The following is a 21176-nucleotide window of genomic DNA, read 5'->3' as shown; positions in this document are numbered from 1 at the left end:
TGGATATATTCAAGAGGGATTTAGATATGGCTTACGGCTAAAGAGATCAAGGGGTATGGAGAGAAAGCAGGAAAGGGGTACGAAGGTGAATGATCAGCCATGATCTTATTGAATGGTGGTGCAGGCTCAAAGGGCCGAATGGCCTACTCCTGCACCTATTTTCTATGTTTCTTTGATTGCTTATTACTTTGGTCTTGGTGCTTTAGGTGCAGGGTTCCTTCTATTTTTTATTTGTTAATTAATTGCTTATTACTTTTTGTGCTTTGTTTAGTGCTTTGTAAATCTTGGTGCTAGGTGCAGGTCCTCTCCGCTTCCTTGTATTTTTTATTTGTTATTGAATGCTTATTTTTGTGCTTTGTTTAGTGCTTGGTGCTTTAGAATGTACTTACCTGCGCTGATTTCGTAACTCTCCGCAAGCGTTTTCTGTGCGGTACACAAGTGGCCACATAAGCTGGTTTAAGTTAGTTTGGAGCAACTATTAGCTGTCCAAACTAGCTTAAATGGCCAAAACAGGCGTAGGTAACCCCCACTTTTTGAAAAATAAAATAAACTTTAAAAAAAATCCTAATTAACTCACATACACTGGCGCAAATTAAATGTGCAGAATTGCGATTTTTAAGATACTCCAAAAAAATCAAATTGCTCCAAAAAAAACAGAGCAACTCCTGGCCAAATTTCATCATCATCATCATAGGCAGTCCCTCGGAATCGAGGAGGACTTGCTCCCACTCCCAAAGTGAGGTCTTTGATGGCTGAACAGTTCGATACGAGAGCCACAGACGCTGTTACAGGTGGGACAGACATTTGTCGAGGGAAGGGGTCGGTGGGGCTGGTTTGCTGCGCATTCCTTCCGCTGCCTGCACTTGGCCTCTTCATGCTCTTTGCGTTGAGACTCGAAGAGTTCAACGCCCTCCCGGATGTACTTTCTCCACCTCGGGCGGTCTTCGGCCAGGGTCTCCCAGATATCGACTTTTCCAGGGAGGCTTTGGGGGTGTCTTTATAACATTTCCGCTGTCCTCCTTTGGCTCGTTTACCATAAAGGAGCTTCGCTAAAACAATTGCTTAGGGAGTTTCGTGTTTGGCACGCATACTATGTGGCCTACCCAGCGAAGCTGATCGAGTGTGGTCAGTGTTTCAATACTGGGGATGTTCGCCTGGTTGAGGACACTGCTGTTGGTGCGCCTGTCCTCCCAGGGGATTTGCAGGATCTTGCGAAGACATCGTTGGTGATATATTTCCAGCAGCCAAATTTGGGCCACAGGTGTCTCAGTTCCTGCACCTCTTTAAAATTGTACCATTTAGTTCATGTTGATCCTCCTCATTCTGCTTACCAAAATGTATCAATTCACACTTTTCTGTATTCCATTTCAGCTGCCATATGTGTGCCCATTTCACCAGTCAGTCTATGTCCTCTTGAAGTTTGTTGCTATCCTCCTCATTGTTTACTCTATTTCCGAGTTGCATGTCATCTGCAAACTGTGAAATTATGCCCAAGTCCAGATCATTAATATATATCAAAAAGAGCAATGGTCCTAATACCGACCCTGGAGAACTCTACTGCCTCTAGTCTGAAAAATTGCCATTCACCATTACTCTCTGCTTTCTGTCCCTTCACCAATTTTGTATTCACACTGCTACAGTTCCTTTAATGCCATGGGCATTAATTTTGCTAACAAGTCTATGGGCTCAATTTTCCACATGGGCGAATTTTGGCGCAGTTGAAGAGGTAGGTCCGATTTATTTTTAGTGGTCCAACTGCGGCAAAAAAAAATTCCAAGTTTTACTGGAATTAACTTTGAATTTGGAGCGGCGCACATTGACCTTAAGCTCTGTGGGTGGAGCTTAAGACTTGCGCCAAAAACTAATGTTGCTAGGCTAACAAGGGATGCTCTGAAGGGCTGAGGCTGGAAACTGAAATTGATGAAGGGCTGAGGCTGGGCTGGAAACTGAAGCTGCTGCTATCCCAGGCTGAAAGGACCCCGCACCGGTCCGCCCGTGTATTATTTGACTTATCATGAGCAACCCACAGGATTTGTAACACACAAACTTCTCTCTCTTTCGCCCCTCCCCCCCACCCCTCACATCCTTATTTTCTCTCCTCCTCTTCTGGAGGCTTTGGCTCACTTAGTATGAATGCATGGACACCATCCATTCTCCAGTTCCTTGATCAGGTGAGATAGTTAATCTCAGCCAAAGAGGTAATGCGGCCCATTGCAGAGTCTTTTTGGCCGGGATAGATGTGGGCCACTGTGGGGTTCTTTCAGCCTGGGATAGGTGCGGGCCCGCTCGCTGCCATCCCGGGTCGAATGGTCCCCACACTGGCCTGCAAGGACCCCGCACTGTCCTGCACCTATCCCAGGCCGAAAGGACCCCACAACGGCCCGCACCTAACCCGGGCCAAAAGGACTCCGCATCGGCCCGCACCTATCCCTGGCTGAAAGGCCCCCGCACCGGCCAGCTGCCATCCTGGGCCGAAAAGATCCACCCCCACCCATCCCCCCACCTATCTGCCCTGAATTCAGCTCCGCTGAAACAAAGGCGTCTTGTCTCCGCCGATTTTCTCATCTCTGCGCGATTTCCTTAAGTGCAGGGAAGGTTTTTCACAAGGTGCAATGTGTCATTTTAGAAAAAAATTGTACTTGGCCAAACTCGCTTAAATAGCCAGAAGAGGTGCGCATGTCAGGTTCCGCCCCCAGTGACGTCAAAAAATCGGAAACTAAAATAATCGGACATGCCTACTTTAGAACGGCGCAGAAACTTTGGCCAAACTTGCAGATTATTGTCTGCTCAAAAAAAAAGCTGTGTACGCCAAAAAACTGGCGCAGAATGGTGGCCAAAATTCAGGCCAAAATGTGGTACTTTGTTAAACGCCTTTTGAAAGTTCATATATACATCAAACCACATTACCCTTATCATCAAAGAACTCAATCAAACTAGACAAACATGATTTGCCTTTAACAAATCTGTGCTGATTCTTATTTATTCGACCATACTTTTCCAAATGCCAATTAATTTTCTCCCGAATTATTGTGTCTCAAAGTTTCTCTACGACCGACATTGAGCTGACTGGCCTGTAGTTGCCGGGTTAAACCCGCTCCAGTTTTTTAAACCGGTAACATTTGCATTCCTCCAATCCTCTGGCACCACCTCCATATCCAAGGAGGTTTGGAAGAAATTGTCCAGAGCCTCTGCAATTCCCACCCTTATTTCACTCAGTAACTGAGGATGCATCCCATCTGGACCGGGTGACTTTTTTACTTTGAGGACTACCAACCTTTTAAGTACCTCCTTTTTTTAATCTATTTTTATCCTATCCAATATCTCTACTGCTCCCCTTTTCTGTGACATTGGCAGCATCCTCTTTAGTGAAGACAGATGCAAAGTAATCATTTAGTTCCTCAGCCATGCCCTTCTGACTCCACAAGAATATCTCCTTTATGGTCCCTAATCGGCTGCACCCTTCCTTTGATTACCTTTATTATTTTAAACCTGATGATACTATGATCACTGTTCCCCAAATGCTCTCCCACTGAAACATGCCCCACTTTCCCCATTTCATTCCCCAGAACTAAATCCAGCACTGCTTCCTTCTTCATTAGGCTGGAAATACACTGATCAAGAAAGTTCTCGTACATATTTCAGGAATTCCTCTGCCTCTCTTACTATCCTAGTCTATATTGGGATAATTGAAGTCCCCCGTTATCATTGCTCTATAGTTCTTGCATCTTTCTGTAATCTGCCTACAAATTTGCTCCTCTATTTCCTTCCCACTATTTGGTGGCCTGTAGCATACACCCAGCAGCATAATAGATCTTCTATTATTCGTTAATTCTACCAAATAGATTCTGTCTTTGTCCCTTCAGCTACATTATTCCTATCCAGTGCTATAATGGTTTATTTGATCAGTACTGCCACCATTACTTTTTTCCTTTTCTATCTTTCCTGAATATCTTGTAGCCAGGAATATTAAATTCTCAAACCTCCCCATCTTTGAAAAAGTTCTGTGATTGCCACTATATCATAGTCCCATGTGGCGACTTGTGCCTGCAGCTCATCAACCTTATTTACAATGCTACATGCATTTACACACACATACTCCAAACCCATTTTGGACTGTCTCGCATTTTCCCCCTGTCTGATCCCTTCTTTTCCGAACTATTCTTTATTTTAGTGCTATTTTTTGTTACTTGTCTCTCCCAGTACTCTGTGCACCTTGTTTCTCCTCTCTCATGTTTCATCCCTGCGCACATCCCCCTGCTAAATTAGTTTAAATCTTCTCCCAAAGCAATAGTTAGCCTTCCCCTGAGGACATTGATCCCAACTCTGAGGTGCAACCTGTCCACCTTGAAGAGGTCCCTCCTGCCCAAGATCTGGTCCCAATGTCCCAGGAATCTGAAGTCCTCCCTCTATCATTTCTCCAGCCGCACATTAACCTGTCTTATGCTCACTAGCATGCAACAGTGGGAGTAATCCAAAGATCTCTACCTTTTTAAGGTTCTGCTTTTTAATTTCCTCCTGAGCTTCTGAAACTCTGACTGCAGGCCCTCAACCCTTTTTCTTCCTATGTCATTGGTTCCCATATGGACCAAGACCTCTGGCTGTTACCTTCCCCCTCCCCAGCACCCCCCCCCTCCCCCCAAAAAAAAAAGTTCTACACCATCTCGGGGATGTCCTTTGCCCTGATACCAGGGATGCAACACATCATGCAGGACTCACATCGGCGGTTACAGAAACGCCTGTCTATCCCCCTGACTATCGAATCCCCTATGACCACTGTATTTCTGCATTTTGCTGTGCCCTGCTATGTAGTTGTTTACCCCATGATGCTGTGGATGTACTTGTCCAAGGTGTTGTCACTCTATCCGGTATTCAGCACTGAAAACCAGTTTAAGTGCCATACTACCAGACAATTCCTGCACTGTCTGTCTCTTCTTACCCTGTTGGATGGCCACCCACTTGAACTCTCTGTAGTTGCAGGGTGACCACATCCTGGAATGTGCGCTCCAGGAAATTCTCAGCCTCACGTATGCCCTACAGTGACTCTAACTACTCCTCAAGCTCAGAAACACTGAGCTTGAGCTCAAGCAACTGGAGGCATATGTGGCCTAGAGTTCCCACATGACACAGGAATTGCAACATAAGGGTAAAAAGTTAAAATGAATCAAACACATTTCAACTCATTAGCAACCTGTCTGCCAAGGCTGGAGTGGGATGGGGCTAAAAATATCAAGGCAATAATGAAATAAAAAGAAATCCAATGTGAAGGCACAATACGGAGTCTGGGGGAAAGTAACAGAACGGGACAGCATTCAATTCCATTTCATGGTGGGCAAAGTTGACGTCTTGCTGCATAATGTCGGTATGAGAACTGTTTACTTCTTTAGCACTCTTAGGTACCCACTTCTAGGTCAGCAATACAGCATACCTGCACTAAGCCTAAGGCATAAAAGTAAGAATTCAAGTGACTTTTGCAGTCATTGGCACTGCCATTCCTATGTTACAAGTCGGCTGCAGGGGCCCATGCAGCAGATGATGAAGTTCTGCAACTGCCTCCCTGCTGGCGTAGAGCTTGCAGAAGCACTTGTCATTGGTCATGGGTGGGTAGATGTGTTAAGATCTTCAGTAGTATATTGGCAGATGTGGCTATTGTGGTTTGGGTGCTTAAGTGCATGCAGTGAAATTATTTAACTGTCTTCCCAGCTTTCTTCTAACATTAAAGAAACTTACAGGTTGTCTAGCAGATCATCCAGGAGCTTTATACATTTTAAGATCAAGTTTCTGATAAGTGATCTTAGTGCAAATTGAGTGCTGACTAGCATTCTGTATAATTGCAATAATAGGTTTCATATGATATATCTCAAGATGGAGCCCAGCATCTGTTTGTTTTTTTTGCTGATTTTTGTACCTTTGAGCCATCTTTTCATGTCTCGTGCACCTAGACCCTTAAATCCCTGAAGATTAAATTACTGTTCCTAATGCTTCCCCATTTAGACTGCATTCCCAGTGCCTCACCAGCCCTCTTTTTCCTTTTCTTTCCTCTTTTTCTTGATGGGATTAGCCTAGTATTTTCTTGATGGGATTAGGGATTAGATTAAAAAATTAAGCAAGTTTTATGTGTGATGGTGATGAATTATGCTAAGTGTAATGTTTAAATACCTGAAAGGAAATGTATTTATATTAGATGCTTGTTATACATTTGGAGTCTGCACTAGATAATCTTTCGGGTTCACGATCACCAGTATTTCCATTAAGTGGACCTCGCATCTCCTATGAACTGTCCAATATCGAGTTAAATGATGGTGTGACCCAGGAAACGTAACAAGAAGCCCACTCATTATTGTAATGTATTTTCTTCATGGGTTCTTTGCTTAAGAATTCATAGCAACACATTACTATTAATAACCAGTTGGCTTATTAACAAAGGTTAAACAATCAAACAACACATTACCAGTTCATCCACTAGGCTCACAACCACTTGCCTCATCGTGGATGACCTAGACTCAACTGATTGGACTTTTATTGAGTCTTGTGAACATCATGTGACTGGCTAAGCCATTCACAATGCAACAGCTCCACGAACTTGTGAGCATACTCACAGGTGCATACATTACACTTGTGTACTGGATACTCTCGTGCTACACGTGTTACATAGAAACATAGAAAATAGGTGTAGAAGTAGGCCATTCGGCACTTCGAGCCTGCACCACCATTCAATAAGATCATGGCTCATCATTCCCTCAGTACCCCTTTCCTGCTTTCTCTCCATACCCCTCGATTCCTTTAGCCATAAGGGCCATATCTAACTCCCTCTTGAATATATCCAATGAACTGGCATCAACAACTCTCTGCGGCAGGGAATTCCACAGGTTAACAACTCTCTGAGTGAAGAAGTTTCTCCTCATCTCAGTCCTAAATGGCCGACCTCTTATCCTAAGATTGTGTCCCCTGGTTCTGGACTTCCCCAACATCGGGAAGGTTCTTCTCGCATCTAACCTGCCCAGTCCCGTCAGAATCTTATATGTTTCTATGAGATTTCCTCTCATCCTTCTAAACTCCAGTGTATAAAGGCCCAGTTGCTCCAGTCTCTCCTCATATGTCAGACCAGCCATCCCAGGAATCAGTCTGGTGAACCTTTGCTGCACTCCCTCAATAGCAAGAACGTCCTTCCTCAGATTAGGAGACCAAAACTGAACACAGTGTTCCAGGTGCGGCCTCACCAAGGCCCTGTACAACTGCAGTAAGACTTCCCTGCTCCTATACTCAATCCCCTAGCTATGAAGGTCAACATGCCATTTGCCTTCTTTACCGCCTGCTGTACCTGCATGCCAACTTTCAATGACTGATGTACCATGACACCCAGGTCTCATTGCACCTCCCTTTTCCTAATCTGCCGCCATTTAGATAATATTCTGCCTTCGTGTTTTTGCCCCCAAAGTGGATGACCTCACATTTATCCACATTATACTGCATCTGCCATGCATTTGCCCACTCACCTAACCTGTCCAAGCCACCCTGCAGCCTCTTAGCATCCTCCTCACAGCTCACACTGCCAGCTAGTTTAGTGTCGGCTGCAAACTTGGAGATACTACACTCAATTCCTTCATCTAAATCATTAATGTATATAGTAAATATCTGGGGTCCCAGCATTGATCCCTGCGGCACTCCACCAGTCACTACCTGCCATTCTGAAAAGGACCCGTTTATCCCGACTCTTTGCTTCCTGTCTGCCAACCAGTTCTCTATCCATGTCAGTACATTACCCCAATACCATGTGCTTTGATTTTGCACACCAATCTCTTGTGTGGAACCTTGTCAAAAGCCTTTTGAAAGTCCAAATACACCACATCCACTGGTTCTCCCTTGTCCACTCAACTAGTTACATCCTCAAAAAATTCCAGAAGATTTGTCAAGCATGATTTCACTTTCATAAATCCATGCTGACTTGGACCGATCCTGTCACTGCTTTCCAAATGTGCTGCTATTTCATCCTTAATAATTGATTCCAACATTTCCCCCACTACTGATGTCAGGCTAACCGGTCTATAATTCCCTATTTTCTCTCTCCTTCCCTTTCTTAAAAAGTGGTGTTACATTAGCTACCTTCCAGTCCATAGGAACCGATCCAGAGTCGATAGACTTGACACATGCATTCTCCTATCTTTTGGTGAATGGATGAGCACTCTCGTCAAGCGAGGCCAATTATAAACTAACAAACTGGTTTATTTTATGAGAAATATATGAATGAACCAAATACAGTTTTCACAGTGAGATTCAATCAATTTCCTATGAAACATGAAACATAAAATATCTGACTTTACCTTTTTATATGGGTGCAACTCACTTTTACAAGTTGGCAATTTCTAAATTGACCAACACTAACTTTATAAAGGGAGATGCCTTTGCCTGCCTCACTGTTTCAAGTATAACCGGTTGTCGACTGCCTTTTCTAAACAAAAGAGGAAGATAAATTGCTTGGTCCCTAACCTTTTCCCCCACCACACCCCACTCTGCTCTGTCAAAAAATGGTTTGCTTAGCTGCCAAAATTAACACTTTGAATGAGAATTTCCCTCCCCCCAACTCTTTGATGTGGGAGCTCTTGACAACTACATTGTCTGGAACCTATTATTTCATTATAAGAGTGACCATCTCTGGAATGTGCAATAGAACCCCTTCCTCATTATCTCAAACAGATATGGATAACAGTTTTAATGGCTATAGAATTTCTACCCAGGACAGCACATCAAAATTCCTAGCCAGTCTTTGCTCTGTGTTTCCAAGCTTTTTAGCCATTCATTTAGAAAAACACACTGGAACTCTGGGAATTAACCTTTTGTATCCTAACTTTATTTCAGAAACCTAGAATAAATTAAACCAAAATTCCCTTCCATTCCAAATCGCAAAATGTTACAATGGCACTAAATAGGCTCGAGCCAGTTTTTCCAATGTTTATGAAAATGCGTCAAAACAAAAGTTAAACAGGGTAACTCCTTTATTGCATAAAACTTTTAAGAGCGCTGCAGTTCATTCAGACTTTCTGATTGATTGTATGTTTTCTTTAATTTATTTCATGTTTTTTCCCAAAGCTTTTTTTTGGCGTACTTGAAGAGTTACGCCCGTTTTTTGGGGACCTATGTACGCCAAAAAAAAAATTCTACGTTTCCCCATTGGATTTCTTCATTTTGGCGTGGCCTAACCTGTCCTTTAGTTTTGGGGATGGAGCCTTGATCTGTGCCAAAAAGATTGGGCTGCCATAGTAACTAGGGACACAATGCAAGCTGAGGCTGCAAAGTGAAACATACAGACAGCTCGTAACACATTAAAACACATTGTATCAATTTAAATACACGTTAAAATATATTGCAGCAACGTACCTGCCCGCCCAACATCCCAAAAAATGGCGTCTCTCTCTCTCTCTCACTCTCACGCTCACTCTTACCTGTGCCGATTTCTTTAACTCTCCAGAAGGTTTTTCTGCAGAGGCCAATTATGCTGGCCTAAGCAGAACTGGAGTAACTCTCAGCTGGCCAAACTTGCCTAAATGGCCAGAATTGGCGTGGGTGGCAGGTTACGCCCCCTTTGGCTGAAAAAAAAATGAACCTAAAAAAAATCGTAACTAACTGAGTTATGCTGGTGCAAATTGATTGGGGAAACTGTTTTTTTTTAAAACTTAGTCCAAAAAAAGGAGCCTGCTCCAAAAAAACGGCGCAAATCATAGGAAAATTGAGCCCCATGACTTGCATTGTCACTCCATAAAAGGTGTGTCGGTACAGCAAAGCATTGCATTGCAAAGCATTCATATAGAAGGGAATCATCACTGTTTTGGAAAAGAATATCCAAAAAAGCTGCATATTATTCTTGGTATAAAGTGTATCAAGAAATTGCACTGTGTGTTAATAAACGGGGGTGGGGAAACACCTGTTAAGCAACTTTTCCGTGGTGATGTCTCTCTTTAATGTACATCAGACTAACATAGGTCAATGTTACAGTTCATTGCAGTCTTTGAAATAAACACCATTACATCAAATTGCTTTTCAAAATCAGGTCAATCTGGAAAAAATAGATTTGGATTTACATTTATATCTCGGGTTTTATCATAATGCCTAATTTAGCTTAAAATTGCTCTAGATAAACAAACTCAAATTAAAAATGCTCCAACCACAGTTTGTGCAGGAATGCATTATAAAATTGAAGTGTCATTTGCCTCAACAATGTCGAAGACTAAGCAGCGAAAAATTCAATTATATTCAGTGCAGCTACTTTATTTCACAATTGTCAATCCAGTACAGTAACTCTGTTGCTGAATTGCAGCATTACATTACCTGCATTCAATTTAACATATAATTCAGTTCTGAATTACAGCCTTAGTTGTAAATATTATTTTAGAAAATGAATCCTTTTGCAGTTCATGTAGTAGTGCGACAGGTAGTGATCATTCCTTTCTTTAAATCTATGGCTTGAATGATTTACAATAGAGATATACAACCTTTTTGTTATGGTATCTGTTTAATTGCTTTGTCAAAACAGTTCAGTCTTCCTATATGATATGTTGATTCCATCTTCAGCGAGGTGTTTACTCTTTTTTTTCCTTATTCAACTATCTTTTTGTGATCTAGTTAACATCTTGCGTGTACTTGTAAAACTATTGCTACATTTAGTGGCCCAGTATTTGCGGTGGATAATGATGACGACCTGTCAGCGTTCACCATCATTATCCCTCTGAAACTGACCGTATCTTCAGGATTTAGCGCATGCGTGCCTAAGCTGGAAATCATGAAGTTACAGACACTGGCTGTGTTGTGGACCCATCCCGCCCACCCCCTCCCCAGTTAGCAATCGGTGTAATCCGTGAAACTAAAGAAAACTTGGGCTTTTCTACGGTAATATCGCTGTTAAGTAGCTCATTAAATGTTGAGCCTTGTCCCCCCCAAGGATCTATTTTCTGTTGTCTGGGCCCCAAGCTCTGGAAATCCCTGCCTAAACCTCTCTACCTCTCTTTCCTCCTTCAAGACACTCCTTAAAACACACCTCTTTGACCACGTTTTTGGTCATCTACGCTAATTTCTACTTATGCGGGTCAATGTCAAATTTTTATCTCTTAATACTCATGTGAAGCATCTTAGGATGTTTCACTACATTAACGGTTCCAAATAAATATAAGTAGTTGTTGTAAAAGGTGTAACTGGGGTTTTAACAGCATATTAACTGGTAAACAAATGATTTGGACCTGAAAAACTTTTTTTATATTTGTGGAGTGTCAAATTTCTCCATTATGATAAAAAAAAGTTTTAACTTTTACAAAAAATTTAAACGTTTGTTCATGATATTTTGGCTTCTACCTTATCTCCATGTGAAAGTCCCAATCTTTATTTTGCTCTCTGTAACATTTTTTTAAAAGTCAGGATAAAATCAGCTTCTCATTTCCTAGTTTCCTGTCTGTGAGAATTCTTCAGTGTGATTGGCTGCTTAGACAGCTTGTTGACGACACTGCAGCATCACTATAGGAATCCCCTATTCCCAGCACTAAAATCAATTGAACATCGAAAAAGGCAAACTTCTCGCCATAGAAATCGCAAGATCTTTGTGGGCAGCTTTCTTCGGGGCCAGTGACGAACACCTTTGTTTCACCGCTGACTGCAAATTACAAGCCATTATATTTGTTTCTAATATTATTGTTATATTTCTTATTGTACACAAACTTGCATTTTTGAGTTAATTATTTAATATTCTATTCGACACTACCACTTTCTGTCCAAACAGTTTTCAACTTTTTCTGATCTTTCTACATTTTCTTCCTGCTAAGTCTTCTATTCAAGATGGAAACCTCTATCCTTAATTACCTGAAGATGAAAGATGACTTCAGGCAGATTGACCCATAAATTACTTCAAATCACAGTTCCAATTGTATAACTTGTCCAAAAAACTTTAAAGTACATATTCTGTTTCCGTATTCCCCATGTGGAACAGCTGCATATAGTAACACCACTATTCACAGCCAGAATGGAGATGTTTGAGTAATTCCCCCGTCAATCACGCTTGGATTGACATTGCTGTAAATGACTGGGATTGATTTTATGCACATAATTTGTATTCTATGACTATCCTCTGCTCACTGCACTTTGCTGGAGAAATAGTCACTCCGGTGTGGAACTCCCCACTAGAAGCACATATCAGATAATCATTCAGGTGCAGTCCATGATTTTCCATCAATGGACAAAATTGTGCACCCACACAATTTTCTGAGCACTCCTGATAGGTGTGGCTACATGTTAGGAAGATTTATCTCTGCAAGGCAGTTCAGTTATTGAGACTCCAAGACACCATTAACTGGAATAATTGTCTGATATGACATTTTGATTTATTGTTTCTCGATAAGCAAAAAGGTACATCAAACTTGTGATATCATCTGCTTCCATTACACCTTTTCATCTTCAGAACATATGCTGTTAAGTTAAGAAACACTCTTATCAGAAGTTGAGGTGATGCGTATAATTAAGGAAATTATCAGCAGGACTTGGCACTTCTGCATTATGTTGTAGTCACCTTAAACATACACAAAGTTCTTTGTTAAATACCATGCTGGCCAATTTAGGGTCAATAGGTCAGGTAAAGTATTAACATGTTGAACTGAAGTTAATCCTATATTAGATTTTCAATACAGTAGTTCCTCCTACATGGCAGTTGTAGAAGCTAGTGTATGTATTCTATACTAAACACATTGCAAATTAAGGAGCAGTTTCCTTATGAAGTTCTTGTAAGATTTATTTATTAATGTTCCATTTATTCTAGTCTGTTAATGTACTTAGGATAAGAAAACTAGGATCTGGCAGTGACTTTGAAGCTTATTTTCAGCGACTTGGCATTGCCTCTGGCCGTGCACGATACACGAAAAACAGGGTAAGTGCATCCAACAAGGTAGATTGTTGGAATTTTGTTGCATTTTCACTGATCTGTTCAAGTTGCCTTTCCCATATGCTGCTCAGAGTTAACATTCTGTTAGAACAGGTTGAGAAATCATGTAAAAAATAGTATTTTCTAAAAATAAAATGTTATTAAATTTACTGAAATTTTAATGACTTTATACAATGAGCTGCTTAGTTTAGCATGACAGCACTTTTATTCTGAACTCGAGCATAGTTTCAGCATACTTTTCACAGGGAGCTCCATCTTGATTGCCCATTGCATGTGGTGAAGTTGGGAAGTCAGCTCCTCCCATGTCTTCTCAATTGCAGATGTGGAGTACAGCTTACCAGCCACCGACAGCCGATGTGATTTTTTTCCAATCATTAAAATGATGCCGCCAGAGTTTGTCTTAATTTTCAAATCATGCCCTTATTGACAGGAACTTGCATCAGCTGACTTTCTTCTGATAGCAAAAGGCATGAATAAAGAAAAGATGAATTGCATTTCTACGATACCTTATCATGTTAAACTTTCTTCAAGTGCTTCACATAGTGGATTACTTTATATAGATAAAAACAGCAGTTAGTCTACACCAGAAATATCCCACAAACTGAGATGAATGATCAGAGAATCTGGTTCTGTGGTACTATTGGTTATTGGAGTAATATTGTCCTCACCCCTTCTGCTTCCTCCCAGCCCTATAATAGGGTCCCTCTTGTCCTCACCTTCCACCCACTAGCCTCCTCATTCGACAGATCATCCTCCGCCATTTCTGCCACCTCCAACACAATCCTGCTACAAAACCGATCTATCCCTCACCGCTCTTTTCAGCATTCTGAAGGAACCGTTGCCTCCGAGATACCTGGTCCACTCCTTCAGCACTCTGACCACCTGCTTTCCTTCCTCCAGCAGCTCCCCGTGCAAGCTCAGGAGATGCCACAGCTGTTCTTTCATCTCCTCACTTGCCACCGTACATGGCTCCAAATACTCATCCGATGAGACATTGCTTTCTTTACTTGTATTTCTTCCAACCTAGTATACTGGATTTGCTGCTCACAATGTGATGTTCTTTACACTAGGGAGAACAAACACAGATTGAGTGATCTTTGCTCTGTTCCATCCGAAAGTGCAACCCTGAACTTCCGGTCACTTGCCATTTTAATTCTCCATTCCACTCCCACTCTGACCTCTGCCCTTGGCTCCTACATTATTCTGATGAACAATGTAAGCTTCAGGAATAATACCTCATCTTCCTACTAGGCACTTTACAGCCCTCTGCCATTAACACTGACTTTAACAACTTCAGACCTATTTCACCAGTCTGTCAAGTATATATCCAATCCCCTTTTGAAAGTTACTATTGAATCTTCTTCAACTCCCTTTCAGGAAGTGCATTCTAGAGCATAACAACTCGCTACTTTAAAAAAACTTCTCATCTCAAAATCATAGAATGATACCGCACAGAAGAACACTATTCAGCCCATCATGCCTGTGCCTGATCTTTGAATGAACTATCCAATTACTCTCACTCCCTTGCTCTTTCCCATTGTCATGGATGTAACCACAATGTAACACCACTGTATTACTGTATACACTCAACCTAGATGCACACCTTGACCACAAGGGGTGAACTTGTGGGAGACACTCCTTACCTGATCACTCAAGTATAAAAAGGGAGGTTCCACGCAGGGTCATCGTCTTTGGAGTCCTGTGAATAAAGAGTTAAGGTCACAGAGTGACCTTGTCCCCAGAATGTGCCTCGTGTGGTTTCATACTGTAGAGTAAGGACTTTACACCCATAATTCTGCATTTTTTTCATTTTCAAGTATATATCCAATTCCCTTTTGAAAGTTATTATTGAATCTCCTTCAACTCCCTTTCAGGAAGTGCATTCTAGAGCATAACAACTCGCTACGTTAAAAAAAATTCTCATCTCCTCTCTGGTTCTTTGCCAATCACCTTAAATCTGTATCTTCTGGTTACTGACCCTGCTGCCATTGGAAACAGTTTCTACTTATTTACTCTATCAAAACCCGTCATGATTTTGCACCTCTATTAAGTCTCTTCTTAACCTTCTCTGCTCGAAGAAGACCAACCCCAGCCTCTCCATGTAACAGAAGTTCCGCATCCCTGGTACTATTCTTGCACATCTCCCTCTCTAAGGCCTGGACATCCTTCTTAAAGTATGGTTCCCAGAATTGGACACAATATTTCAGTTGGGGCCTAACGAGTGATTTAGGATTAGCATAACTTCCTTGCTTTTAAAGCCAAGGATCCCATATGCTTTTTGAACAGCCTTATCAACATGTCCTGCAACCTTCAAAGATTTGTGTACATACAGCCCCAGATTGCTCTGTTCCTGCACTCCTTTAAAATTGTAGCATTTGGTTTATATTTCCACTCCACTCTGTCTACCAAAATATATCCTTCACACTTCTCTGTGTTAAATTTAATCTGCCATGTGTCTTCCTATTTCACCAGTCTGTCTACGTCCTCCTGGAGACTGTTACTATAGTCCTCACTGTTTACGACATTTCCGAGTTTCGTGTCATCTGCAAACTTTGAAACTATGTCCACTGTACCCAAGTCCAGGTCATTAATATATATCAAAAAGAGCAGTGGTCCTAATACCAACTCCTGGGGTATCCAAATGTATATTTTCCTCCAGTCTGAAAAAGAACCACTATTCTCTGCATAAAGGCCAGCATTCCATTTACCTTCCTGATTACTTGCTGTATCTGCATAAGGAGCGGCGTGCAGCCCAGGGAGCAGTGTGGAGACCCCGACCTGTGAGAAACCATCAGCGGCAGGTCAGGGCCATAAAAGGAGCGGTGTGCAGCCCAGGGAGCAGCATGGAGGCATGCCACTACAAGCTGGTGCAAGAGAGCAACGGCATCGAAGAGTGATGTCAGCAATGTCCAAGTCGGTGATTGGAGCGTGGGCAGATGCAGCAGGAGTGGCGAGAGACTGTGGAGGAATGTGATCGGGTCGCAGGGGAGGCGTGAGTTCAAAGCCAGGGACCCAGGGGCAGCACGGGCCAGCCCACACTGCGAAATGTGTGTGCACTAGGTCCGTGCAGCAGAGCAGGTCTCCAGTTGTTTTGGGTAATCCTTGCCACTGGACCAAGACCTAGCTCTGTCAAGCCCATGTGGTAGCTGGTGTGCAATGGCCACCACACGTTAAAAAAATCCATGCACAGGCATCTTCCACCATTGGGGATATAGTTCGGGTTCTTCATTCGAAACAATTGTGAACTCATTTTTTTTTGGTGTGGAAGCAAGTCATCCTCGTTTTGAGGGACTGCCTATGATGATGATGATGATGATCCCTTAGCCAATTTCATATCCACAATGCCATTGCCCCTTTAATTCCATGGACTTCAATTTTACTAACGTGTCTATTACACGGTACTTTATCAAATGGGACTAAATATTTGTACTGCACTTTTCTTTGATTAACAGGCATCCGTCCAGCCCCGCCTGTACTGCACTTTTTTGACTGACTGGCGACAAGCCCGCCTCGTCAAGCTCCATCCACCGACCCTCACGGATCCTGAATCATTCTGTCCACATGGAGCCCCGAGTGGTGGGGGGAGTCGGAGGGCCTTGGGGCCGAGAGTTGGAGGGCCTTGGTGCCGAGAGTGAGAGAGGCTGAGGGCGGGGGGAGAAGGGAGAGGCTGGTGGGGGGGGGGAGAAGGGAAAGGCTGGGGGGAGGGGGGGGGGAGAAGAGAGAGCCTGTGGGGGGGAAGAGAAGAGAGAGGCTGGGGGGGGGGAGAGAAGAGAGAAGCTGTGGGGGTGGGGGGGGAGAAGAAAGAGGCTGGTGGGGGGAGAAGAGAGAGGCTGGTGGGGTGAGAAGAGAGGCTGGGAGGGGGGCGGAGAAGAGAGAGGCTAGAGGCTAGTGGGGGGGGAGAGAGAAGAGAGAGGCTGACAGGGGTGGAGAGAGGCTGGCGGGGGTGAAGAGAGAGTCTGGTGGGGGTGGCTGGGGGGAGGAAGAGAGAGGCTGAGGGGGGTGGGGAGAGGCTGGAGGATGAGAAAGAGGCTGGGGGGGAAGAGAGAAAGAGGCTGGGGGGGGAGGTTGGAGAGAAAGATAGGCTGGGGAGAGAGAGGCTGGGGGGGAGAGAGGCTGGGGGGGAGAGAAGCTGGGGGACGGGAGAGACTGGGAGGGGGGATGGAGGGAAAGATAGGCTGGGGGGGCGGGAGAGAGAGAGACGCTGGCGGGGCGGGGGAGAGAGAGAGGCTGGGGGGGCGGGGGAGAGAGAGGCTGGGGGGGTGGGGGAGTGAGAGGCTGGGAGGGGGGAATCGGAGGGGAAAGAGGGAACTCGGGAAAGACGATCACGTTCTTCGAACCCCCTACAAGGGACATCGTTGGAGTGGATGATATCCAGAAGTCACGATGCTGTGACTATTCACTTCATACCTAATCAACCTGTTAACAATCCATACACAATACCCCATCTATGGGTGGGGGGGGGGGGAGCAGGGTGGAGGATGCACTTGAGCTTGGGTAAGGCACTTCGGCTGGGGGAGGCATGCACTTGGACTGGGGTAAGGCACTTTGGCTGGCCTTTGCTGTCTTCTGGGGAGTTCTGTCCTCTGTCGCTTCAGGAAGTCAAAGTGGATCGAGTTACAATTTGCAAAGTCAGTGAGACCTTAGGATGGGCGGTTCATAGAAACATAGAAACATAGAAAATAGGTGCAGGAGTAGGCCATTCGGCCCTTCTAGCCTGCACCGCCATTCAATGAGTTCATGGCTGAACATTTAACTTCAGTACCCCATTCCTGCTTTCTCGCCATACCCCTTGATCCCCCTAGTAGTAAGGACCTCATCTAACTCCTTTTTGAATATATTTAGTGAATTGGCCTCAACAACTTTCTGTGGTAGAGAATTCCACAGGTTCACCACTCTCTGGCTGAAGAAGTTCCTCCGCATCTCGGTCCTAAATGGCTTACCCCTTATCCTTAGACTGTGACCTCTGGTTCTGGACTTCCCCAACATTGGGAACATTCTTCCTGCATCTAACCTGTCTAACCCCGTCAGAATTTTAAATGTTTCTATGAGGTCCCCTCTCATTCTTCTGAACTCCAGTGAATACAAGCCCAGTTGATCCAGTCTTTCTTGATAGGTCAGTCCCGCCATCCCGGGAATCAGTCTGGTGAACCTTCGCTGCACTCCCTCAATAGCAAGAATGTCCTTCCTCAGGTTAGGAGACGAAAACTGTACACAATACTCCAAGTGTGGCCTCACCAATGCCCTGTACAACTGTAGCAACACCTCCCTGCCCCTGTACTCAAATCCCCTTGCTATGAAGGCCAACATGCCATTTGCTTTCTTAACCGCCTGCTGCACCTGCATGCCAACCTTCAATGACTGATGTACCATGACACCCAGGTCTCTTTGCACCTCCCCTTTTCCTAATCTGTCACCATTCAGATAATAGTCTGTCTCTCTGTTTTTACCACCAAAGTGGATAACCTCACATTTATCCACATTATACTTCATCTGCCATGCATTTGCCCACTCACCTAACCTATCCAAGTTGCTCTGCAGCCTCACAGCATCCTCCTCGCAGCTCACACTGCCACCCAACTTAGTGTCATCCGCAAATTTGGAGATACTACATTTAATCCCCTCATCTAAATCATTAATGTACAGTGTAAACAGCTGGAGCCCCAGCACAGAACCTTGCGGTACCCCACTAGTCACTGCCTGCCATTCTGAAAAGTACCCATTTACTCCTACTCTTTGCTTCCTGTCTGACAACCAGTTCTCAATCCATGTCAGTACACTACCCCCAATCCCATGTGCTCTAACTTTGCACATCAATCTCTTGTGTGGGACCTTGTCGAACGCCTTCTGAAAGTCCAAATATACCACATCAACTGGTTCTCCCTTATCCACTCTACTGGAAACATCCTCAAAAAATTCCAGAAGATTTGTCAAGCATGATTTCCCTTTCACAAATCCATGCTGACTTGGACCTATCATGTCACCTCTTTCCAAATGCACTGCTATGACATCCTTAATAATTGATTCCATCATTTTACCCACTACCGATGTCAGGCTGACCGGTCTATAATTCCCTGTTTTCTCTCTCCCTCCTTTTTTAAAAAGTGGGGTTACATTGGCTACCCTCCACTCCATAGGAACTGATCCAGAGTCAATGGAATGTTGGAAAATGACTGTCAACGCATCCACTATTTCCAAGGCCACCTCCTTAAGTACTCTGGGATGCAGTCCATCAGGCCCTGGGGATTTATCGGCCTTCAATCCCATCAATTTCCCCAACACAATTTCCCGGCTAATAAGGATTTCCCTCAGTTCCTCCTCCTTACTAGACCCCCCGACCCCTTTTATAACCGGAAGGTTGTTCGTGTCCTCCTTCGTGAATACCGAACCAAAGTACTTGTTCAATTGGTCCGCCATTTCTTTGTTCCCCGTTATGACTTCCCCTGATTCTGACTGCAGCGGACCTACGTTTGTCTTTACTAACCTTTTTCTCTTTACATATCTATAGAAACTTTTGAAATCCGTCTTAATGTTCCCTGCAAGCTTCTTATCATACTCCATTTTCCCTGCCCTAATCAAACCCTTTGTCCTCCTCTGCTGAGTTCTAAATTTCTCCCAGTCCCCAGGTTCGCTGCTATTTCTGGCCAATTTGTATGCCACTTCCTTGGCTTTAATACTATCCCTGATTTCCCTTGATAGCCACGGTTGAGCCACCTTCCCTTTTTTATTTTTATGCCAGACAGGAATGTACAATTGTTGTAGTTCATCCATGCGGTCTCTAAATGTCTACCATTGCCCATCCACAGTCAACCCCTTAAGTATCATTCGCCAATCCATCCCAGCCAATTCACGCCTCATACCTTCAAAGTTAGCCTTCTTTAAGTTCTGGACCATGGTCTCTGAATTAACTGTTTCATTCTCCATCCCAATGCAGAATTCCACCATATTATGGTCACTCTTCCCCAAGGGGCCTCGCACAACAAGATTGCTAATTAATCCTCTGAGACATTGCTGTGAAATTTCAGGGTGTGGTTTATGCTCCAAAGGAGCCAATCAGAAATAAGGGGTGGAGCCAGTTGGCCATTTTTGCAGTACAAATAAGCGCGTCCTTATCAAATACCTTTTAAAGTCCATGTACACAGCATCAACCACAATACCTTCAACAAGCCTCTCCATTACTTCAACAAAGAATTAATCAAGGTCACTGCTTCCATTTTCTCTTGGACAGCAGGTGCTGGAAGAATGGGAGAAGAACATAAGAAGTAGGAGCAGAAGTAAGCCATAAGGCCCTTCGAGCCTGCTCTACCATTTAATACGATCGTGGCGGATCCGATCATGGACTCAGGTCCACTTCCCTGCCCGCTCTCCATAACCCCTTATTCCCTTATCGTTTAAGAAACTGTCTATTTCTGTCTTAAATTTATTCAATGTCCCAGCTTCCACAGCTCTCTGAGGCAGCGAATTCAACAGATCCACAACCTTCTGAGAGAAGAAATTACTCCTCATCTCAGTTTTAAATGGGCGGCCCCTTATTCTAAGATTATACCCTCTAGTTTTAGTCTCCCCATGAGTGGAAATATCCTCTCTGCATCTACCTTGTCAAGCCCCCTCATAATCTTATACATTTCAATAAGATCACCTCTCATTCTTCTGAATTCCAATGAGTAGAGGCCCAACTTACTCAACATTTCCTCATGTCAATCCCCTCATCTCCGGAATCAACTTTGTGAACCTTCTCTGAACTGCCTCCAAAGCAAGTATATCCTTTCGTAAATATGGAAACCAAAACTGCACGCAGTATTCCAGGTGTGGCCTCACCAATACCCTATATAACTATAGCAAGACTTCCCTGCTTTTATACTCCACCCCCTTTGCAATAAAGGCTGCAGCACTTTGCAATCTTTCTCCATTTAAATAATAACTTGCTCTTTGATTTTTTTCTGCCAAAGTGCATGACCTCACACTTTCCAACATTATACTCCATCTGCCAAATTTTTGCCCACTCACTTAGCCTGTCTATGTCCTTTTGCAGATTTTTTGTGACCTCCTCACACATTGCTTTTCCTCCCATCTTTGTATCATCAGCAAACTTGGCTAGGTTACACTCTCTCCCTTCCTCTATATAGATTGTAAATATTTGGGGTCCCAGCACTGATCCCTGTTGCACCCCACTGATTACTGATTGCCAACCTGAGAATGAACCATTTATCCCTAATCTCTGTTTTCTGTCCGTTAGCCAATCCTCTGTCCATGCTAATATATTACCCCC

General features: G+C 43.7%; 1 protein-coding gene across 1 annotated transcript in view; it reads left to right on the top strand.

The window, feature by feature from the left end:
* naalad2 (N-acetylated alpha-linked acidic dipeptidase 2) overlaps nucleotides 1-21176 on the top strand; it is a 316092-nt gene that overhangs the window by 274978 nt on the left and 19938 nt on the right. Inside the window, exon 15 of the mRNA XM_070891469.1 lies at nucleotides 12805-12895. Coding sequence (XP_070747570.1) covers nucleotides 12805-12895 — 91 coding nt within the window. The remainder of the gene's footprint in view (nucleotides 1-12804; nucleotides 12896-21176) is intronic.

The sequence above is a fragment of the Pristiophorus japonicus genome, chromosome 10 (assembly GCF_044704955.1).
Source record: "Pristiophorus japonicus isolate sPriJap1 chromosome 10, sPriJap1.hap1, whole genome shotgun sequence".
NCBI classification, from domain to species: domain Eukaryota; kingdom Metazoa; phylum Chordata; class Chondrichthyes; family Pristiophoridae; genus Pristiophorus; species Pristiophorus japonicus.
The sequence above is the reverse complement of the archived record's forward strand: the minus strand, read 5'-3'. Positions and strand labels throughout refer to the sequence as shown.